Below are 22,159 nucleotides of genomic sequence, written 5' to 3' on the forward strand. Positions count from 1 at the left end.
ACTTTTGATTTCTCCCATAGACTTCTAAAGGGAGTTTGGCGGCTTTATATATTACTTGCATTGCACTGGCTGCTGCGCAGGTGCATGCACCTAATTAAGGATTCATCCGGCGCACTCATTTAGCCATGAACCAGCGCAGCGCACTGTTAATAGTAAATCAGCCACATAGTGTTCAGCAACAGGAGGTAATGGAGAAGGAAGGAGGGAGGGTAGTGTTGTTTACCACTTTGTGTACGCCTACAAGTGTGGCTCTATAGTCATGTGGGCTGCAAAGATAAGAAAAAGGAGGAAATAGCTTAGAAGGAAACTGAAAATGAGCATGCTCCGTAGAGCACTACAGCTGGTCTATACAATCTTAATCTGCAGTGGGGACACAGAGAAGATGGCAGGGACAGCTGAAGGCAGGATCAACCGGATATATTTTGCTCTACACAAAACAAATGCTTTAGTGGCTATGTGAGTATGAACACTCTTTTATATAGCATATAATGAGAATTTTTCATAATCTGGGTTTAACAACACCTTAAAGGACACGTATATTTAACACACACTCACTCAATTTATTTGGAAAAATGGATGACAATTTACATCTATTTATATATTAACATACTTTTTTCACAAATATATACATAAAACCTATAACAATGTTCATATTATAAGGCAGTATAGCAAATTAAGTTTGTAAATATCAATCATTGCTTGTATTCCATTGTGACTAAGGAAACAATAAAATGTTGCTGATTGTAGAGAAAGAAATAGGACAATCTACTCTGACATAGTCACCCTTCTTTGTTCCACTGCAACAGCACTCCTCAAGGGAGCTACACTCTTCTTTAAAAATTTGAATGAAGTTTTATAAATTTTCTGAACTCTTGGCCTGTGATAGCACATCTTCTTAGGGCAGCTTCACACTGTCCCACTGCGCTTTGGCCACAGGGCAGGTGTAGCATTGCGTACCTGCAGTTTTGGTGCAGGTAAGTCTCACTTTGCCATAGACTTTTTTATTTTTATTCACAGATTTGGCACATTTTATGATAGTGCACCAAAAATCCTGCATGCCAAAGCGCAGTAGCTCAGGGTGATGTTGCCATTACTGATGGGCACCACCAATTCTTATTAGAGTTACAGATTGTGCGCCCTATTGCATGACAAATACCTTACATATAGCGCAAGGGTAGGAATGTATTTATACAAGCCCCCAGGGCTTATGTGTAAAAAGTGTGTTAGAAAAAAATGAATCCTTGTTTAATTTTCAACTCTGGACTGTTGAAATAACAGTTGGAAGCTGAATGGTTGCTATGTACTATTTTTCATTTAGCACACTGCTCATAAATAAGACCTTTCAGGTTTTGTTGGTTTGAATGTCTGTCTACAGTTTGACTTCAATGCAAGTTGTTTTAAAAAATAAAATCAATTTAAAAGGCTGCACCTTAGTGGGCTCCATACAAAGATTGATCAAATTTAATCATACATTTATTAATTTTAATATATATACTCTTGAAGAATAGCAAATGCACTCATAGTAGCAGCAGCCATATTTTAGACTTAATCAACATTCATGAAAATGTGACCTATCTGTTCAACAGAAAGTGATAGCAGTGAAGATTTTATTACCAAAATGGCTTCAGTAATGTCACTTTCCTAGTCCATCATAATTTGATTAAAACTTATGGCCGTCTTGTCTCATTGATTTTATAAAAATTAAAAAATTGACAAGCTATTGGTTTATGAATTAAAATGACCCATGCTCTGTTTAAAATAATATTACTTGTACAGACAGTCTAAATGATTAGTATTTGTTTACGACTTATCCCTAATCTATCCAATATGGAAGAAAGGAAATGAGAAAGATATGTGAAGAATTAAATGGCATCACCCGAAAAGCCAAACCTGTACACAATAATAAGATAAGGAAGAACATGGTTAGTGGCAGGGCTAGTCTTCAACTCTGCACCTTAGAAGCCACCATTAAAAAAAAAAGTTGTGGCGGATCCATATGATCCATTCAATTCTTGGCAAATTCCTATGGGGTTGATGAAGATTTGTTTTAACAAAGTCACACTATCAGTAATATCCACATAAATAACTGGTAGTTTAAAGACTTAAAAGAGGTTTCCACCTTCAGATGACTATAGATGGTACATGTTTTGTTTTGTAACATCTACTGAACACATTGCTATTACTCTAGCTACATTGTGTTATCATAGTAACTTTCTAAAGACAAGAAAATGTGTTTTTTGTACATGCCATAAAATAACACATTTATGCTGGAGAGCATACTGGGACTGTGTTGTATCCTACTGTAACAAAACTACTATCTCTAAAAATGTATGTAGCTTAAAAAAAAGCTTAAAAAAGAAGGAATATATTTAGTTACCATTATTCAATAGCACATAGAAGCCAGATGATTAAAAAGCACTGGCAGTTATAGATGGCACAGAACATTTTGTTTGCATAAAAATATCCAATGATATCATGCATCTATTTATTTGTGGTCAAATCTCCGTAAAGAGTTTATTTTCTTGTACAAGTCATTGCTTTGCTTTTGGTTTTTCTATACAGAGTCCTTCAGAAAGCCATACACCACAAGTGAAGAAGATCGATTGCCAAAGCTTGCTCCTTCCCTTCCATCCAGCCATTAGTTAGTGAATATGCCCCTGTGGACTGCCATTCAGCGATGCTACTGATAATGTAGTTAGTCAAATTTACTTGATAGCATAATGCCCGCTAAACTTTTCAGATACAAAAAAAGCTGCAAGAACAGAGTCTTGGGAAGTGCTGGATGGCTTACAAGTGTGAATGGATGGTGGTCTCTGTCTTCCTGTCACCGAGCAACACACTGTCAAACTGATAAGTCAGCTTCTTCTTGACTTTCCTGATCTCTCCAGTCTTGCCATAGTTCCTCAGAGCACGTGCCATCTTCTGGTAAGTCATTTTTTTGCGATTTCCTTTTTGCTGACCCCATCGATGAGCAAGCACTTCTTTGTGCTTGGATGAAAATTGGAAGGTCCCCCTCTCACGGTCCAACCACCATATGCAATCTCGCATGTCGCCATTCTGTAGGAGTTCCAGAAGAAATTTGTACAATCGAACCTTCTTACGAACACCTTCAACACCTTCAACAAAACAAAGATATTACATAAAAAATGTAATTTAATTTAATTAAAAAAGGAAATTAAACATTTTTCAGATGGCACCAAAAGAAACGTGCATGTTTAGACCAATGGCATATTACAGCTGGGGTTCGGCTTTATGCCAGGGTAGTAAGTGGGCCTTGCCAAGTCAGTAGTACAAATAGAGGCTTTACAAAGGGAAAAAGGAGGGTGTAAGGGATCTAGATTTAAATAATAATAAAAAAAAAAACATGTAGCTTTAGGAATATTCTCTGTATGTAAGTAAATGAAGAATGATAATTTTCCCAGTGGTTTTTAATGGTTGCTTCCCCAGAAATAAAAAAAATAAGAAATATACAGTATTTCACAAAAGTGAGTAAACCCCTCACATTTTTGTAAATATTTGATTACCGTATTTGCCGGCGTATAAGACAACCCCCTAATTTTCCAGCTAAAAGGTTGGTTTTGGGATTTACAGTACTCGCCGTATAAGATGACCCCCTTCTGACTAGTCTGTCTAGAAGCTGAGGGGTAGCCGGAACAACCGCTGACAGGAACAGGCTTTACTTTTTTCAAACCTCACTGTGCCCATTGCATGCCTCACCTCACTGTGCCCAATGCAGGCCTCACCTCACTGTGCACTGCATTGCGGGGTGGGGGGTCAGCCTGTCAGTGCTCAGACCATACGACGCACACTGCATCAAATTGATCTGCATTGCTGTCATCCCAAAAGAAAGCCTCTAATAAAGATGAAGCACAAGAAAGCTTGCAAACAGTTTGCTGAAGACAAGCAGACTAAGGACATGGATTACTGGAACCATGTCCTGTGGTCTGATGAGACCAAGATAAACTTATTTGGTTCAGATGATGTCAAACGTGTGTGGCGGCAACCAGGTGAGGAATACAAAGACAAGTATTCCTTGAATACAGTCAAGAATGGGAGTGTCATGGTCTGCGACTACATGAGTGCTGCCGGCACTGGGGAGCTACAGTTCCATGAGGGGAGCCATGAATGCTAACATTTGCTGTTACATACTAAAGCAGAGCATGATCCCCCTCCCTTCAGTGACTGGGCCGCAGGGCAGTATTCCAACATAATGACCCCAAACACACCTTCAAGATGACCACTGTCTTTCTAAAGAACCTGAGGGAAAAGGTGATGGACTGGCCAAGCATGTCTCCAGACCTAAACCCTATTGAGCATCTGTGGGGCATCCTCAAACGGAAGGTGGAGGAACACAAGGTCTCTAACATCGACCAGCTCCCTGATGTCGTCATGGAGGAGTGGAAGAGGACTCCAGCGGGCAACCTCTAAAGCTCTGGTGAACTCCATGCCCAAGAGGGTTAAGGCAGTGCTGGAAAATAATGGTGGTCACATATAATATTGACACTTTGGGCCCAATTTGGACGTTTTCACTTAGGGGTGTACTCACTTTTGTTGCCAGCGGTTTAGACATTAATGGCTGTGTGTTAAGTTATTTTGAGGGGACAGCAAATTTACACTGTTATACAAGCTGTACACTCACTACTTTACATTGTAATTGTACAAAGTGTAATTTCTTCAGTGTTGTCAAATAAAAATATATAATAAAATATTTACAAAAATGTGAGGGGTGTACTCACTTTTGTGAGATACTGTATGTACGTAATGCATTCCAACTTGTTAGTTTTAGTCATGTATTTTATATAGTTATAATTAATATGTTTTGAATGAACAAACTTCTAACATCTGCATTAAGTCCTCTCTGAAGACCAATGACCATTCATAGAAGCAGATATTAGGAAAATAATTGGATTTATGTAGCAAGCTGTATCAACATTTACCCAGAATTACCAAAGAAATGTAAGAATTTTAGTATCCATCTGTCATTTATAATTAAATCTGATAGTTCGGTGGTTCTAACATGGCATGGAGCTACTAGATATAATTTAATTATTTAGGGCCAGATCCACATACATTGCGATCGGCGCAGCGTATCAGAGATACACGACGCCGCCGTACCTTACCTGGCGTATATTCGAATCCTCAGCGAGTTTGCGCCGTAAGTTATAGCGGCGTAGTGTATTTCTGGCGGCGGATTTCAAATTGGGCGGGTTGGGGGCGGGTTTTATTTAAATGAAGCGCGTCCCCGCCCCGAATGAACTGCGCATGCGTCGTCCCGAAATTTCCCGCCGTGCATTGCGCTAAATGACATCGCAAGGACGTAATTTTTTTAACTTAGACGTGAGTTACGTCCATCCCTATTCACGGACGACTTACGCAAAAAATAAAAAAAATTCAAATTTCGACGCGGGAACGACGGCCATACTTAACATGGCAAGTCTATCTATACGCCACAAAATACCAGCTTTAACTATACGCCGGAAAAAGCTGACTACAGACGACGTTAGAAAATGCGACGGCCGCGCGTACGTTTGTGGATCGTCGTAAATTGCTAATTTGCATACCCGACGCGGAAAGCGACGCGAACTCCACCCAGCGGGCGCCGAAGTATTGCATCTAAGATCCGAAGGCGTACGAAGCCGTACGCCTTTTGGATCTTACCCAGATGCCGTCGTATCTTGGTTTGAGGATTCAAACTAAAGATACGATGCGGAGGATCAGTCTCCGAACACTGCAACTGCCAACAGACAGAGGAGGGCTATCGGTCCCGCATCCGTATAGCTATTTTTTGGCGGCGCAGTTGCAGCATTTGGGGGGGTGTAGCATAGAGGGGGGAGGTAATGCAAGTGGGAAAATTATACTAAGAGGGTCTCCTCATAGATCGGTAATAGAGACCTTAGAGGCCAACTCTTTCTCGGTAAAAAGTCCAACAGTAAAGATGATGGTTAGAATATGGCAAGTGGGAAAACTTGCCTTGGGCTATAAAGGATTAACAGAATACTCCCCACTATGGGAAAACAATAACTTAAAAGAAATTTTGGCCATGGGAAAATTAAAAGAATGGGATAAACGTGGGATAACCAGAGTGGCACAACTCTATACAGACTGCACATTAAAACCCTTCTCAGAGCTAAGTCGGGAATATGGCATCCCAAATTCTATGTTTTTTGCCTATTTGCAGGTTAGACACGCATTACAAGCCCAATTTAAATTACAGCCGGTAAGATGGCAAAAGCTCACGCATCTCCAAAGACTAATCAAGACGGGGGTCTTGAAAGGTCTTATATCAGAACTGTACGAACGGATCAGCGATCAGTTAATAGGAAAAGAGAAGCTGAGCAAGAAGAAACAGAGGTGGGAGGAGGATATTGGACTCATAACAAATGACCAATGGGACAGGATACTGGAACTAGGGACAGTGGTTTCATTAGCCCCCTCACAACGGGTTTCTCACTTGTTTCTCCTCCACAGGGTCTACTATACCCCCAAGAAATTATATGGATTTGGATGGAAGTCAGATGACAAATGTCCCAGATGTCAAAATACAGGGGACCTCATCCACATGATGTGGAAATGCCCAAAACTGCATAGATATTGGGCTAAGATTCTGGACATTATAAATGCAACCTTTGGAACCACTCTGGAACCTGAAGCCAGGGTTTGTCTATTAGGATGCATTGAGGAGGGAATGGGGCAGAGGGATATATTAGTAGCAGTTATAAGATGCCTGTTCCAGGCGAGGAAATTGATCGCACTAAAATGGCAAGCACAAAATCCACCCACAGTAGAGGAATGGTTTAACGTAATGAATAGCACAATTGGGAAGGAAAGGGGAACATGGATTAGAAGGGGTAACCTCAAAAAATTTAAAGCAATATGGGAGCACTGGTTATGTAAAATAGGCCGCTCACTTTAATCAGGGAAAGTTAGGTAAAGAATAATTGGTCAAACAGCCACCATTTTCATGCTTAAATCTGATTAAGAGCTAAACCATTTTTTAATTGGATATTAACATTTGGAGGTAATAACACCAGAGATTGGTGATCCAGGAAATATCCAAGATCATTTTTCTGCTGCTGGTGCAAATTGGATCATGCTTCATAGTTTTTTTTTGCCTTCCTCTGGATCGAACAGCTACGTGTATAGAATTCTGTATATGGTGGTTTTCTTTCTTTTTTTTATATTGGTTGAACCAGATGGGCTTGTGTCTTTTTCCAATCTGACTAACTATCTAGCTAGATAATGATCATTCTCAATACTCAATACACATGCTAATACACAAGACCATGTGTGTTAAAGAATGACCCTCTATCATCAGGTTGTTAATTTTTCAAAAATGCTTTCATAATCCCCTAATATACTGCTGGTCTATTGCAGTTTAATTAGTTGGATTAGCTTTAGGCATCAGAATGTGTTTTTTTTATTTATCTCCCCCCAAAAATGTTTTTTTCAATGGCTTGGACAAAGTCCACTGTAAAGGATTTACATAGCTATGTGCTATATTGCTTTATAATAGCCATATATAATACTGATTTATTGGAACATGATGTTGTTCATTAGTCTGTGATTTATGTGACAGCCATATAATCATCACTTTTCTGTTTTATATTTAGTTATCTTGCATGCAGAATATAAATATAAAGACAGCCAATCAGTTATCACTGTCAACTGTTTGTGAGGTCATGATTATCATTTTTGCCCTTTTGAACACTACAGAAATTATGTTAACTGATAAACAAAGGGATTAAAAAGGCTGTAATGTAATTGTTTCCCTGTATTTGTTTCTCACTTTTCAGAAGCTCCAGTAAAGTTTACAGAAATGCAAGTCTGGTTTTCCTATAGATTATTAATAGAATATTGATCGATTAGTATCCCAAAGGGGCACAAGCTTTACAGCTGAATAAAATCAAACTGAAAAATGTGTCCCCCTTCACCCTTCTTTGTACAGCTTCAGCTAAAGTAGAGATAGTCGTAAAGAAAAAAGCTACTGTTGTGCTCTCTTTTCAGAAGACATACCATAGAATACTCTGCAGATCCTGTGTCATGGGTGTACTATGTATCAAATGTTTTAGTTAAAAAAAAAATTAGAAAAACCTTGTAACATAAAAAAATAAAATAATTCAAAGACCAATATATTTATTTATAATAGTTATAGTAGTTTTAAAAGTGTAAAATAATGTAATAGATTAAATACCCGGTTCATAGCATGCTTGCGAATCATCAGTGTCGCTATCTGACACCTCTAGACTTGGTATCTCCCGAAAGTCTTCTTCCTCGGACAGTGATTGGCTGCTGACATTGCACAGTAACTGATAGGCCTGTGGGTATAAGTTGATTATCTGGGGGGAAAAGTAAATATGCGATTGTTTACATGACTTGAGATACAGGACTGTGTTATCTGAATAATAAATCTACAGCAAATATTAAATTCACCCAAAACCATTATAGTTTCTGCATAACAAGTGCAGCTGCAACATATGTGGAAACAGATAGGCAGCATAGTTACTAAGATGTAATAATCACTTGTTTTGTTCTACCATCAAATAACCGAGCGTTCGTAGCATCTGCCCACACTAAAGTCTGCCATAGACGTTTGAATCTCGGCCAGTTCAGCAGGGATGATGTTTGAATCATGCATAGGCAAGCTGATTGTACACACGTCAAGCCAAGTCAATATCCCCTATATACATATCTATACCTCCACTATCTCCTCCATCACAGCATCGCTGACCTAAGACATATTGCCACGGGAAAAAAGTACATGCAAGGGGAAGAGTGATTTAGAGAAAGAGCTTGCTCCTGTTATGGTGGGGGCGAGCAATAACAGCCAGGAGTGCCTTAGCTACATTATATAGCAAGGCAGGACAGGATAGTGCCTAAGTAAAGTATTAACAGTGAGAAAATGTTCTATCCAACTCTGATTGCAAAACAAAAGCAACAGATTCCTTCCTTTAGTTAAAAAAACAAATATTCCAGTTGCCCAAACCACTCCACTCATGGTAAAATCTGATGCCAGTAAAATTAGACGCTAAATATAGGCAAAGATCATCACTCAATCCATATAAATGGCCATATAAATACGTCTCATGTATAGTATCTCACATTTTTGTAAATATTTTGTGACAACACTGAAGAAATTACACATTGTTACAATGTTAAAGTAGTGAGTGCACAGCTTGCATAACAGTGTAAATTTGCTGTCCCCTCAAAATAACTCAACACACTCCCTGGTGGTATGATTATGTCTGATTTTTTATGCCTAAAGCGGTACATAATTCACTTAAATCTGTCCAAACAAGAGTCTAGTAGACTTTGTGTTTCAAACTTTATCATACCCGGGATGTATGATAAAGTTTGAAACACAAAATCATAAAGTATAATATAATAACTATAAATAATTATAACAAATAATAATATAATAATAATAATAAAATGTATTCAATAATGTAATCAAATCAAAAACACTGAAATTTGCTCAGTTGCAGAATTGTCGCTGTCATTACTTTCAGTGTTTGATGATGAATTTCCCCTAAAATAACTATTACTCAATTCTGCAAGTGATTTTAATTTATTATTGCTGTTTTCTAATTGGTCTAAAAGCACTTTTGACGTTAAGGGACACTATTTGGTTGCAATGGACAATCTCCAGTTTCCAGGCAGAAAGAACAGTATATATATATATATATATATATATATATATATATATATATATAGATATATATATAATATATATATTATAAAACTGCATGCAGGGCACTGGACAACTAGGGATGTGAAACTATTTGATACAGTAATGTAATATATAATATGTATTGTGTTTTTTTTTTTACTTTTTTTATTTGGCGCCAAGCTCCGTCCCCTGTACATCGCTCCGCCCTCAGGGAACGGAGCTCGGCACTGTGAATCGAGCAGAGACATGGCTCCCAGACACAGCGGGAAGACATTGAAGGATCCAGGGTACAAGGTAAGTAAGCTGTACATGGATCCGGCGATGCAATCCCAAGTGTGGCTCAGGGTTACCGCTTTTGGTACTGAAAATGCACCCAGAGCCACACTCTGGAATACCGCCAGGGAGGTTAATGTCTAAACCGCTGGCAACAAAAGTGAGTACACCCCTAAGTGAAAACTTCCAAATTGGGCCCAATTAGCCATTTTTTACTCCCCGGTGTCATGTGTGTTACAAGCAGTGTTAATTTTGGCAGCAAATTTCGATTTAGTTTTAGTCTTAGTCTAAGGACTAAAATGGCATTTTAGTTTTAGTCCCATTTTAGTCTTCTGCAATTGTTTTAGTTTTAGTTGTATTTAGTCAACTAAATCTTTAGTACATTTTAGTCGACTAAAACGAATTTTTGTCGATTAAAATCTAATGGGTATAATTAAATTGTAATTACAATTAGTGAACATTTCTGTACAATTTCCAAACTCATTATATACTGCTGGAGTGAAACATCTCATATGTTATTATTAATGGTATTGTGGTATAAACATGCACTACAGACCAGTGTAAATTTTGATGTAAAATTTCACTTTAGTTTTAGTCTTTTGACTAAAATGGCATTTTAGTTTTAGTCCCATTTTAGTCTTTTGACTAAAATGCCATTTTAGTTTTAGTCATATTTTAGTCATCTCAATTGTTTTCGTTTAAGTCGTATTTTAGTCTACTAAAATAGTATTCATTTTGTTGACTAAAATGTTTTAGTCGACAAAATTAACATTGGTTACAAGGTCTCAGGTGTGAATGGGAAGCAGGTGTGTTACATTTTGGTGTTATCACTCTCAGTCTCTCATACTAGTCACTAGAAGTTCAACATGGCACCTCATGGTAATGAAAACTCTGAGGATCTGAAAGAAAGAATTGTTGCTCTACATGAAGATGACCTAGGCTATAAGAAGATTGCCAAGACTCTGAAACTAAGCTTCACCATACAGCAGTTTGACAGGACAGGTTCCACTAAGAACAGGCCTCACCCTGGTCGACCAAAGAAGTTGAGTGCACATGCTCAGTGTCATATCCATAGGTTGTCTTTGGGAAATAGACATATTAGTGCTATGAGCATTGCTGCAGAGGTTGAAGGGGTGGGGAGTCAGCCTGTCAGTGCTCAGACCATATGCCACACACTGCATCAAATTGGTCTGCATGGCTGTCATCCCAGAAAGAAGCCTCTTCTAAAGATGATGCACAAGAAAGCCTGCAAACAGTTTGCTAAAGACAAGCAGACTAGGGACATGGATTACAGATGGTGTCAAGCGTGTGTGGTGGCAACCAGGTAAGGAGTACACTGACAAGTGTGTCTTGAATACAGTCAAGCATGGTGGTGGGAGTGTCAGGGTCTGGAAGTGCATGAGTGCTGCCGACACTGGGGAGCTACAGTTCATTGAGGGAAACATGAATTCCAACATAACGACCCCAAAAACACCTCTAAAATGAGCTATGGTGAGCTCCATGCCCAAGAGGGTTAGGGCAGCGCTGGAAAATATTGTTGGCCACACAAAATATTGACACTTCGGGCCCAATTTGGGCACTTTGGAAATTTTAACTTAGGGGGTGTACTCACCTTTGTTGCCAGCAGTTTACACATTAATGGCTGTGTGTTGAGTTATTTTGAGGGGACAGTCATTTTACACTGTTATACAAGCTGCACACTCACTACTTTACATTGTAGCAGTGTAATTTCTTCAGTGTTGTCACATGAAAAGATATAATAAAATATTTACAAAAATGTGAGGGGTGTACTCACTTTTGTAAGATACTGTATATCCATACACATTTGTCAAATCACTGTGTGATTTTGGGCTTGTATTAAGTAATCAGATGATTTTCTATTTAATGTACTTTTTGCAGAAGGATAGCTAGATTTTCTTGTTACAGGCAATAGATTATTTTTATTATTTTTTTTATAATTAAAAAATTAAAAAGACACGAGTACAGAACATAGTAAAGTCATACAATTGGGATTTTATGACTCAACTCATATTTGTACATAAGGTAGATAGTCAGGTGTACTTCTCAGATTTTGAAAATTCATAGATATCTTCAAATAAGTCTCCTACACGTGGTATCTTAATTTGCCAATTTCCATACATCTAATATTACCCTGCTGTTGCTTGATTAGAGTTCTACTATGCAACTTCACATATACTGTTGCCTACTAATTATAGATAGGCATCTTCACAGGCAACAAATTCTTATACCAATCAATTAGGACATTGAAACCTGGAACTAGTGTATTTATCGCCATCCTTACCTCAGTGTTGTACAGCTCTTCTGGCATTGGGCATGGTGTTGGACAAGGTGCTGTGCCATCTAGATTTTGGCCGTAGTGGGGGTAGGCTTCCTGGGGATAAGGCATCTGGACGTTCCAGAGTGATGTAAGTTGATCACTCTCAATAACTTGTGGCTCAATCCAGTTCACAAAGTCTGAAAGAAAAAAATTGAAAGAGTCAGCAAACAAACATACTTGGCAGTAGAATTTCATTTGAACGTTCATACAGAAATTCAGAAAATTTGTTTTCAGAATATTTGATCTTGCCATCATCGAGTCAACTAGATTCGCTCAAAATCCTTTAAATGTTTGTCCAGTCTTGCTACTTGAATTGAATTCACAGGTTTCTTTGTGCATTCAAATATATACAGTAGATGCTCATCACAATATGTACAATTTTTCCTGAACAAAAACCACATTGACAGTTAAAATTTTGTTCATTCAAGAAAGATTTTTTTATTCTTGTTCTTTGAACTTACTCATCCCTATGCTCAAAAATAATTATTGATTTGAGCCCACTAACCATAACAAGGATGGATAAAAGCAAAAAATGTCAATTTCAACCAAAATTCTACTTTAAGTTGCAAACTTAAAGTCAAATTCAGGACAAAGCAGGGGCGGACTGACCATTGAGTCACTCTGGCACTGCCCGAGGGCCCCATGCCACTAGGGGACCCCATCAGGGTTGCCAGGCTCAGTAAAACCAGGGACAGGATGTAAAAATCTATGTTTTTTTTACATCTGTCCCTGATATGTCCGAAACCGACATGCTTTTGATGTGAAAATCCCAAGATTTTAGCTTCCCCGCCTCTGCACTGCCTCCTGGCGTGGTGGCCATCTGTAAGCCCAGGGGCCCCAAAATCTTCTATTGCCCGGGGGCCCCATGAGTTGTCAGTCCGCCCCTGGGACAAAGCTTTTTTTATTATCTTGGATAGAGTAAAGGAGGGTTATAACCCAACTTTTTTGCCATCTGTGTCTAATTGGGGAGATTTCCCTTCCCTTTCTGTTCCATAACAACAACAAGAAGTGAGAGAAGATTCCTCCAAAGTGAACGAAACACCTGTCACTGGAACTAGTGTCCACATTGGAAGATTTCCCCTCTTCTTGGGACAACTTGGGATTTTCTTTACTTTACAGTAAACATGACAAATAGAGAAAGTGAATCCCCTAACGGGGGCACAGACAGCAATAAAAGCTGACAGGTGTTCTAATCCCTCTCCGTTCTATCCAAAACTAAAAAAAAAAAGACTTTAGTCATACCTTAACCGATTGACGACAGGCTCACGCCGATATACGTTGGCAGAATGGCACAGATGGGCAGATTGACATATTTATACGTTGCATATAAGATGTGGCATCGTGGCCGTGCACGCCCTGCAAGCTCCGTGACTCCGACCGTGGTCCCGCGGACTCGATGTCCGCAAAGATACCCGCGATCATCTCACGGAGAGGAAGAACAGGGAAATGCTCATGTAAACAAGCATTTCCCCATTCTTCCTAGTGACACTGATCACAGCTCCCTGTAATCGGGAGTGGTGATCAGTGTTGTGTCACACACAGCCCATCCCCCTTACAGTTAGAAGCACTCCCTAGAACACACCTAACCCCTTTCAGTGGCCCTTACTGGTTAACACATTCCTTGCCAGTGTCATTTTTACAGTAATCAGTGCATTTGTATAGCACTGTTCGCTGTATCAATGACAATGGTCCCAAAATGCCGTCAAAAGTGTCCGCTATAATGTCGCAGTCAAGATAAAAGTCGCTGATCACCGTCATTACTAGTAAAAAAAAAATATTAATAAAAATGCCATAAAGCTATCCCCTATTTTGTAGACGCTATAACTTTTGCGCAAACCAATCGATAAACGCTTATTGCGATTTTTTTTATCAAAAATATGTAGAAGAATACGTATCGGCCTAAACTGAGGGGAAAACAAATTGTTATATATATTTTTGGGGGATATTTATTATAGCAACAAGTAAAAAATTTTGAATTTTTTTCAAAATGTATAGCACAAAAAATAAAAACCACAGAGGTGATCAAATACCACAAAAAGAAAGCTCTATTTGTGGGGGGAAAAGGTGACATCAATTTTGTTTGGGAGCCACGTCGCACGACCGCGCAATTGTCAGTTAAAGCGACGCAGTGCCGAATCGCAAAAAGTGCTCTGGTCTTTGGCCAGCCAAATGGCCCGGGGCTTAAGTGGTTAACTAATCACCCTATTGCATTGCTTACAGTCCATGCAATGGGGTCTTTCTGAGTGCTGCTGAAGCCATGTTTAAAAGAAAATGTAAACCGTGCCTTGTTCATGTGTTAAATACAATAACCGATTCCCTGATTTACATTTGACAATCGTGTATTTTAAAGAACTGCAGCAATTTAAATCTAGCCTGTTGTGTATGTTTTCTATGTGACAGGTAGCTTAGAAGTTCTCCCAAATGTATATTTATAAAAGAACAAATCATAATTTATCATTTGTTAAACTTTGACACAGCAAACCAGAACTTGTAAATAATAATAATAAAAAAAAAATACCTACAGGTATTTAAAAAGTGCTGAGGCTCACAGATGTCACTTTATAGCTGCCTATATGGCACTCCTACAGCAATTTGCATAAAAACTGCTGAGTGATGATTTTACAGGCAGGTCTGTTTGGTGGGAAGCTGGTGCTAATAAGCATACAGCTGCTGCTGGGCAGAGCAGTCAAACAATGGCGTGACCCTGAGACAGTTACATTCAAAATATAAATAATGTACTTTTAGGAGAGGTCATTGACTGACAAATAGCTGTTACCTATACTGTGTCAAAAATGTAAAATGTACAAAGGAACCAAACACCATTGGATTTATTTAGGAATCTGCATGTTCATTCTGAAAGCACAACTTCAGATTTTTTTTCATTGTTCCCCATCAAAAAAATAAAAATAAAAACACCAACACCATCCTCCACAGTTCCTGGCTATGTCTCATCTTTTGGGTTGAATGACGCCCAGTATCATTCAACCCACACCATGTATGCCTAGGCTGTCATAGGCACACTCTCTGGAGCTGTGCAACCTGCGGTCACAGAAGAATACAGCAGAGAATGGAAAAAAAGAATAGAAGTAGAAATTCTAAAAACTAAGGGCCAAATCCACAAAGACCCGGCGTAACGGCGAAATTCTAATTTAAGTTACACTGCCTTAAAATTTCTACCTAAGTGCCCGATCCACAAAGCACTTACCTAGAAATTTCTGGCCGTGTAACTTAAATTCCGCCGGCGCAAGGCGTTCCTCATTTCATGGGGGCGATTCCCATTTAAATGAGGCGCGCTCCCGCGCCGGCCGTACTGCGCATGCTCGTGACGTCATTTTCCCGACGTGCATAGCGCGAAATTACGTTACGCCGGGCTTTGTGGATTGCGACTTAATACTTACGGAGAAAAAACGAAGCAGAAAAGCTTCGTGGATCTCCGTAAGTGCTCATTTGCATACCCGAGGCGGCATTTCGACACGAAATGCCCCCAGCGGCGGATGCGGTTTCCACCTAAGATCCGGCAGTGTAATTCAATTACACATGCCGGATCTTCTCCCTAACTATGGAAAACTGATTCTGTGGATCAGTTCCATAGTTAGGACCAGGGATACGACGGAGTAACAGCAGTTACTCCGTCGTATCTCTTTTGAGGATTTGGCCCTAAGGACTAGATTCAGAGAGAATTTACGCCGGCGTATCTTCTTTCTGTATTCAGAAAGCAAGATACGCCGACATTAGCCTAAGATGTGACTGGCGTAAGTCTCTTACACCGTCGTATCTTAGGGTGCATATTTAGGCTGGCCGCTAGGTGGCGCTTCCGTCGTTTTCGGCGTAGAATATGCAAATGACCTAGATACGCCGATTCACAAATTTACGTACGCCCGGCGCTATTTTTTTACGTCGTTTACGTTAGGCTTTTTCGGCGTAAGGTTACTCCTGCTATTAGGAGGCGCACGCAATGTTAAGTATGGCCGTCGTTCCCGAGTCGAAATTTGAATTTTTTACGTCGTTTGCGCAAGTCGTTCGCGAATAGGGCTGGACGTAATTTACGTTCACGTCGAAACCAATGACGTCCTTGCGGCGTACTTTGGAGCAATGCACACTGGGAAATTCCACAGACGGCGCATGTGCCGTTCTGGAAAAACGTCAATCACTTCAGGTCACCAAGAATTAACATAAAACACGCCCCCTCATCCACATTTGAATTACGCGCGCTTACGCCGGCCCCATTTACGCTACGCCGCCGCAACTTAGAAGGCAAGTGCTTTGTGAATACAGCACTTGCCTCTCTAACTTATGGCGGCGTAGCGTAAATACGATACGCTGCGCCGCCGTAACAATGCGCGCCCCTACCTGAATCTAGCCCTAACTGTGGCAGATTGTTTGCCAGGGTAGATGAAGAAGGGCTGCTCAACGTTTAATTGTACAAGGGATTTATTTCCTCCTTTTTTTTTGCTTTGCTTCCTTTGTTGATGCCTTTAAAACTGCCTTTAAGTGGACTTTCACTTTTTTTTACATATTTATTTTTATTTTACTTATCCTCTCACCTTTTTTTTTGAATGGAGGGATCACATTTTCTGGGATACTAATGTCAGGCATCCCAGGAGGCATTGGGACTACGGTATGTAGAATATACTGCATATTAGCAGTGGCCCGTTATCAAGTGCTGGCTTCTAGGACCTGGAACAAACAGCCAGCCTCCTGCTGACGTCAGCAAAGAAGATGGGTACATTGGCCCAGATTCTCATAGAATCGCCTATCTTTAGGCGGGCGTAGCGCATCTGAGATACACTACGCCGCCGTAACTTAGAGCGGCATGTCCCGTATTCTCAAAGAACTTGCGCTTTAAGTTACGCCAGCGTAGTGTAACTGGGCCGACGTAAGCCCGCCTAATTCAAATGTGGAAGTGGTGGGCGTGTTTTATTGAAATTAATCTTGACCCCACGTAATTCACGCTTTTTTCGAACGGCGCATGCTCAGTTTCACTTCGAATTTTCAAATTAAATTGCGCCCGCTCAATGACTAGTCGACGGGAACGTAACTTACGTCCAGCCCCAATCACGGACGACTTACGCAAACGACGTAAAACGTAAAAAATTTGACGCTGTTCCGACGTCCATACCTAACATTGGTACGCCTCATAGAGCAGGGGTAACTATACGCCGACAAAAGCCTTACGCAAATGACGTAAAAAAATGCGCCGGTCGCACGTACGTTTTGAGAATCGGCGTATCTAGCTCATTACCATATTCGATGCGTAAATCGACGGAAGCGCCACCTAGCGGCCAGCGTAAATATGCAACTTAGATACGACGGCGTAAGAGACTTACGCCGGTCGGATCTAATAGAAATCTATGCGTAACTGATTCTAAGAATCAGGCGCATAGATACGACGCCACAAACTCAGAGTTACGACGGCGTATCTGAAGATACGCCGGTGTAACTCGTACAAGAATCTGGGCCATTATGTACAGTGGCTTTCAGTGGATTACGGCAAAAGTAGTGTGTCCTTTGGCCTAGAAATGTTTTGCTAAAGGGTGTCCTTGTTAGCCACCTCCGAACGTTGGGTATTCTCATAGACATAAGATAAAAATTGGTCCATCTATTTGTCAGTTGGATAATGTAACAATCTAGTGTCTAGTGGTTATACAGGTGATTATTGCTTTATTTGCCTAGATAAAGTGCTAGCAGTTGTCAGCATGCATCTTTCCTCTACCCAATGCATGCACTAAACATGTCAACTCTCTACCCAATGCATGCACTAAACATGTCAACTCTCTACCCAATGCATGCACTAAACATGTCAACTCTCTACCCAATGCATGCACTAAACATGTCAACTCTCTACCCAATGCATGCACTAAACATGTCAACTCTCTACCCAATGCATGCACTAAACATGTCAACTCTCTACCCAATGCATGCGCTAAACATGTCAACTCTCTACCCAATGCATGAGCTAAACATGTCAACTCTCTACCCAATGCATGCGCTAAACATGTCAACTCTCTACCCAATGCATGCACTAAACATGTCAACTCTCTACCCAATGCATGCACTAAACATGTCAACTCTCTACCCAATGCATGAGCTAAACATGTCAACTCTCTACCCAATGCATGAGCTAAGCATGTCAAGTCAAACATTTGTATTTAGTGATTTACCAGCAGACATAACTGGCTTATGCACCTTGATACCCTTTTTGTGGTTAGGGGAACCTAAAACTCACTTGATCTGGATTATAACCAGAGATATGGGCAAACCAAGGCTGCATATAGCTTGAAAGAGAGTGTAGGCTCCAGTAATGAATGGGTTATCTCAAGTTTATTTCACCTGTTCAGGAGAAGGGGGATGAGATAATAGCAACACACAGAGATAGTGATAACTGGAGTGCTAGTGACAGGGTTCAGGTGCAGGTAGGAGACACTAGTACCTTTGTTTTACCATGTTATTTATCTGCCAGCTACATTTTTCCATACAGCACTCTTGCAAATTTTCTAGAGGGTCATTTGCATGACACCTCAAGTCGTAACAAGGTCTTTGTATTTGTGCCTTAAGCAAGTGAAGAGCTTTTTAGTCATAAGGTAAGGTCAGATATTAAGGACAAAGTAAATAGACACAGGCAAGCCTGTATCTTTATATATACGACCCGTTTTAATGGGCATATGCCACTTGCCTAAAAGCTTACTGCTGCCATGATATTTTAAAGCTGAACTCCAGGCAGATATGAAAGACACAAAAAATAATGTAATCATCAATACACACACTATATATATATATATATATATATATATATATATATATATATATATATATATATATATATATATAAACAATGTTAGTACCTGAACTGTTATCAGCATCATGCAGTCCTTGTACAGCAGAGTACAAAGAGGAGGAGTGAGAAACAGCACAAGGAGCTGATCAGATATGTTGCAGTGCAAGGAGCATGCTGATGGGAGGAGAGAGCAGAGTGACAGACAGTTGAGCCCAACATCTTGTTGCGCTTCCTTTCACTGTCCGCTGTCAGGATAGGAGTGAGTGGAAAAGATTGTGTCCTCTCCCCTGCCAGGTAGGACTTTGCTGTTTGGCAGAGCTGTGTGAGTTTTAGGACTAAATAAACAGAAATACAAATCCTTTGTCAGGTAAAGCAGCTTCCCAATATCTGTGTATTTAGCTGGTTGCCTGGAGTTTAGCGTTAATTCATCTCTGCGCACCAAAGGGGTCCTTGTTTGGCTACAGACAGTGCCATAAGATTAGCATAAAGACTAGTAACAGTCATCCAAAAAGTCCCCGAAAACAGGGTATGGCATGGGATTTTAAGGATGCATGTTGGAATTTTATTACAACATGCATCCTTAAAATCCCATGCCATACCCGGTTTCGGGGACTTTTTTGATTATAATCTCATATAGGGATATAGATGCAGTTGGACGTAACCGTTTATTAGTGCATGCTCTATAATTTACTTATCTTTAGTAACAGTAATATGTAACCCTGAGAGCCCCTTACAGCTTTTATTTCATAAACAAATCTTATTCCACACCAATCCATCAACAATATACTGTATTAGAAAACGATTTACTACCTTTTAGAAAAGCTAGCAGCCATAGTATAGTCCTGAACAGAGCTATTGCTTCCAACCCATTCACCCATAGTGAAGAAATGAAGCCCCATCATCCCACGTAAGCTTCAGGTCAACCTGGTCAGAGCTTACACAGGGTAAAAGATTCTTAGGTGGATTCAGAAAGAGGTAGGCCGACCTAACTCGGAATCTGCACCGTCCTAAGTTTAAGTGTATTCTCAAACTGAGATACACCTAAACCTAGCTAAGATACGACAGCCTGCGCCGTCGTATCTTAGGGTGCAATATTTAGGCTGGCCGCTAGGTGGCGCTTCCATTGAGTTCAGCGTAGAATATGTAAATCACTAGATACGCCTATTCACGAACGTACGTGCGCCCGTCGCAGTAAAGATACGCCGTTTACGTAAGGCATTTTCAGGCGTAAAGTTATTCCATCAAATAGCTGGACTAGTAATGTTAAGTATGGCCGTCGTTCCCGTGTCGAAATTTGAAAGTTTTACGTTGTTTGCGTAAGTCGTCCGTGAATAGGGCTGGACGTAATTTACGTCCACGTCGAAACCAAAACGTCCTTGCGGCGTACTTCACTGGGATGTGTACACGGACGGCGCATGTGCCGTTCGTAAAAAACTTCAATTACGTCAGGTCACTCCCCGTTAACATAAAACACGCCCCTCAGCCTAATTTGAATTAGGCGCGCTTACGCCGGCCACATTTACGCAACGCCGTCGTAAGTTAGGAGGCAAGTACTTTGTGAATACAGTACTTGCCTATCTAACTTAAGGCGGCGTAGCGTAAATACGATACGCTACGCCGCCTTAAAGATGCGGCGGTCTTTATGAATCCACCTATCTCTTTCCAACACTGGTGCCCTGAGATAGGATATTTGATCACCCTACACTCAACACTTGTACCCTGTTGGCTTTCGAAATGAGTTTGTTCATATGCAGAATTAGGATATGAAGCAATAAAGTTTGCTACACATAATAGTATGCTGTCTCCAGATATCATCCTTATTTAACTAACAAATCCTCATGATGTTGGTACTCAAATACTAAAGGCCTTTTTCACATCAGATGCACTGTCATGCCTTTAGCTGCAAACTCCTGCAAAGGCAAAATGCATGGACATAAGAAATGTAATTCTAGTTCTCGTTCACAAAAAGCCTTTGCATTTATAAAAGGCCTGTCGTAGTTTGGAACCTGCATTTTTTTTTTCTCTAGTTAAGAAGCCCTGATGGCTAGGAATGCTGACACGTTGCTATGCAAGTCCTAATGTATGCCTTTTAAAAGATGGATAAATCTTTACCTATGTGAGGATCAGCCTCGTTGGTCTGTGGGAAGTTATTATGGTGTTTAGGAAAAGCTTCCAATTCCTGAAGCATCATATCTGGATACTGCTAAAGAGAAAAGCGAGTAAAAAAAAAAAATGAAAATTAGAATAGCTTTAATTATATTATGAATATTTAAAAAGTGTCACAGAAAAATTATAAAAAAAAAAACAATATATATATAATATATACACACACATCTTTCCTTCCACTTTAGTCTAGGGTGCCAAAGGAAATACCTAGTACAAAAGTACATGGACTATGTCACATGCTCCTTGATACCCATACCCAAAAGTGTTGGGCCAGTCAGCGCTGTCACACGAGGAGCCCTGTGTAAGTTATAACTCCAGTGGCATGTTGTTTACACATTGCATAAATGGAAGCAAAAAGGTATGGACAGCCGCACTCCGATAAATGTAAAAAACAATAAAAGCCTTTAATCCAGTAATATAGCTGACGTGTTTCACATTGTTATACAATGCTTAGTCATAGTCAGCTATGACTAAGCATTGTATAACAATGTGAAACGCGTCAGCTATATTAATCCACCGTTTGCTGTTTCTCTGTTTGTGCAGTGGCTTTTTACTGGATTAAAGGCTTTTATTGTTTTTTACATTTATCGGAGTGCGGCTGTCCATACCTTTTTGCTTCCATTTATGCTTCGTGTATTGCCTGCACCCATTGGATCTCTCTGAGTTCAGACTCACCACCGGAGTGCACTCATCTGGAGCGGCGGTCTCTTTCCCCTACTGGTTTACACATTGCTTTTGCTCATGGTGACTGAACAGAGCAGCAGGGAAACAAAAGGAAGGCAAGTATGATGCCGCGTACACACGACTGTTTTTCATGACGTGAAAAATTTCATTTTTTAAAATGGTCATTAAAAACGTGTAGGCTCCAGAGCATTTTTCTCGACGTGAAAAATGGGCATTAAAAATTTAGAACATGCTCTAATTTTTCACGTCGTTTTTC

The 22,159-nt window shown here is 40.1% G+C and overlaps 1 protein-coding gene across 3 annotated transcripts in view; it reads right to left on the minus strand.

The window, feature by feature from the left end:
• Positions 1-539: 539 nt before the first annotated feature.
• The window catches only part of SPIB (Spi-B transcription factor), a 36,625-nt gene continuing 15,005 nt past the window's right edge, over positions 540-22,159 (minus strand). The window contains exons 3-6 of one of the 3 annotated variants that reach the window (XM_040327562.1): positions 21,166-21,253; positions 12,243-12,415; positions 8,192-8,336; positions 540-3,116 (exon numbers count right to left, since the gene is read on the minus strand). In XM_040327562.1, the coding sequence (XP_040183496.1) occupies positions 2,788-3,116; positions 8,192-8,336; positions 12,243-12,415; positions 21,166-21,253 (735 nt within the window). In that variant the 3' untranslated portion in view covers positions 540-2,787. Of the gene's footprint in view, positions 3,117-8,191; positions 8,337-12,242; positions 12,416-21,165; positions 21,257-22,159 lie in introns of all 3 variants that reach the window. The other 2 variants (XM_040327563.1, XM_040327561.1) reach the window with 2 other exon arrangements.

Source organism: Rana temporaria, chromosome 10 (assembly GCF_905171775.1).
Source record: "Rana temporaria chromosome 10, aRanTem1.1, whole genome shotgun sequence".
Taxonomy (NCBI): domain Eukaryota; kingdom Metazoa; phylum Chordata; class Amphibia; order Anura; family Ranidae; genus Rana; species Rana temporaria.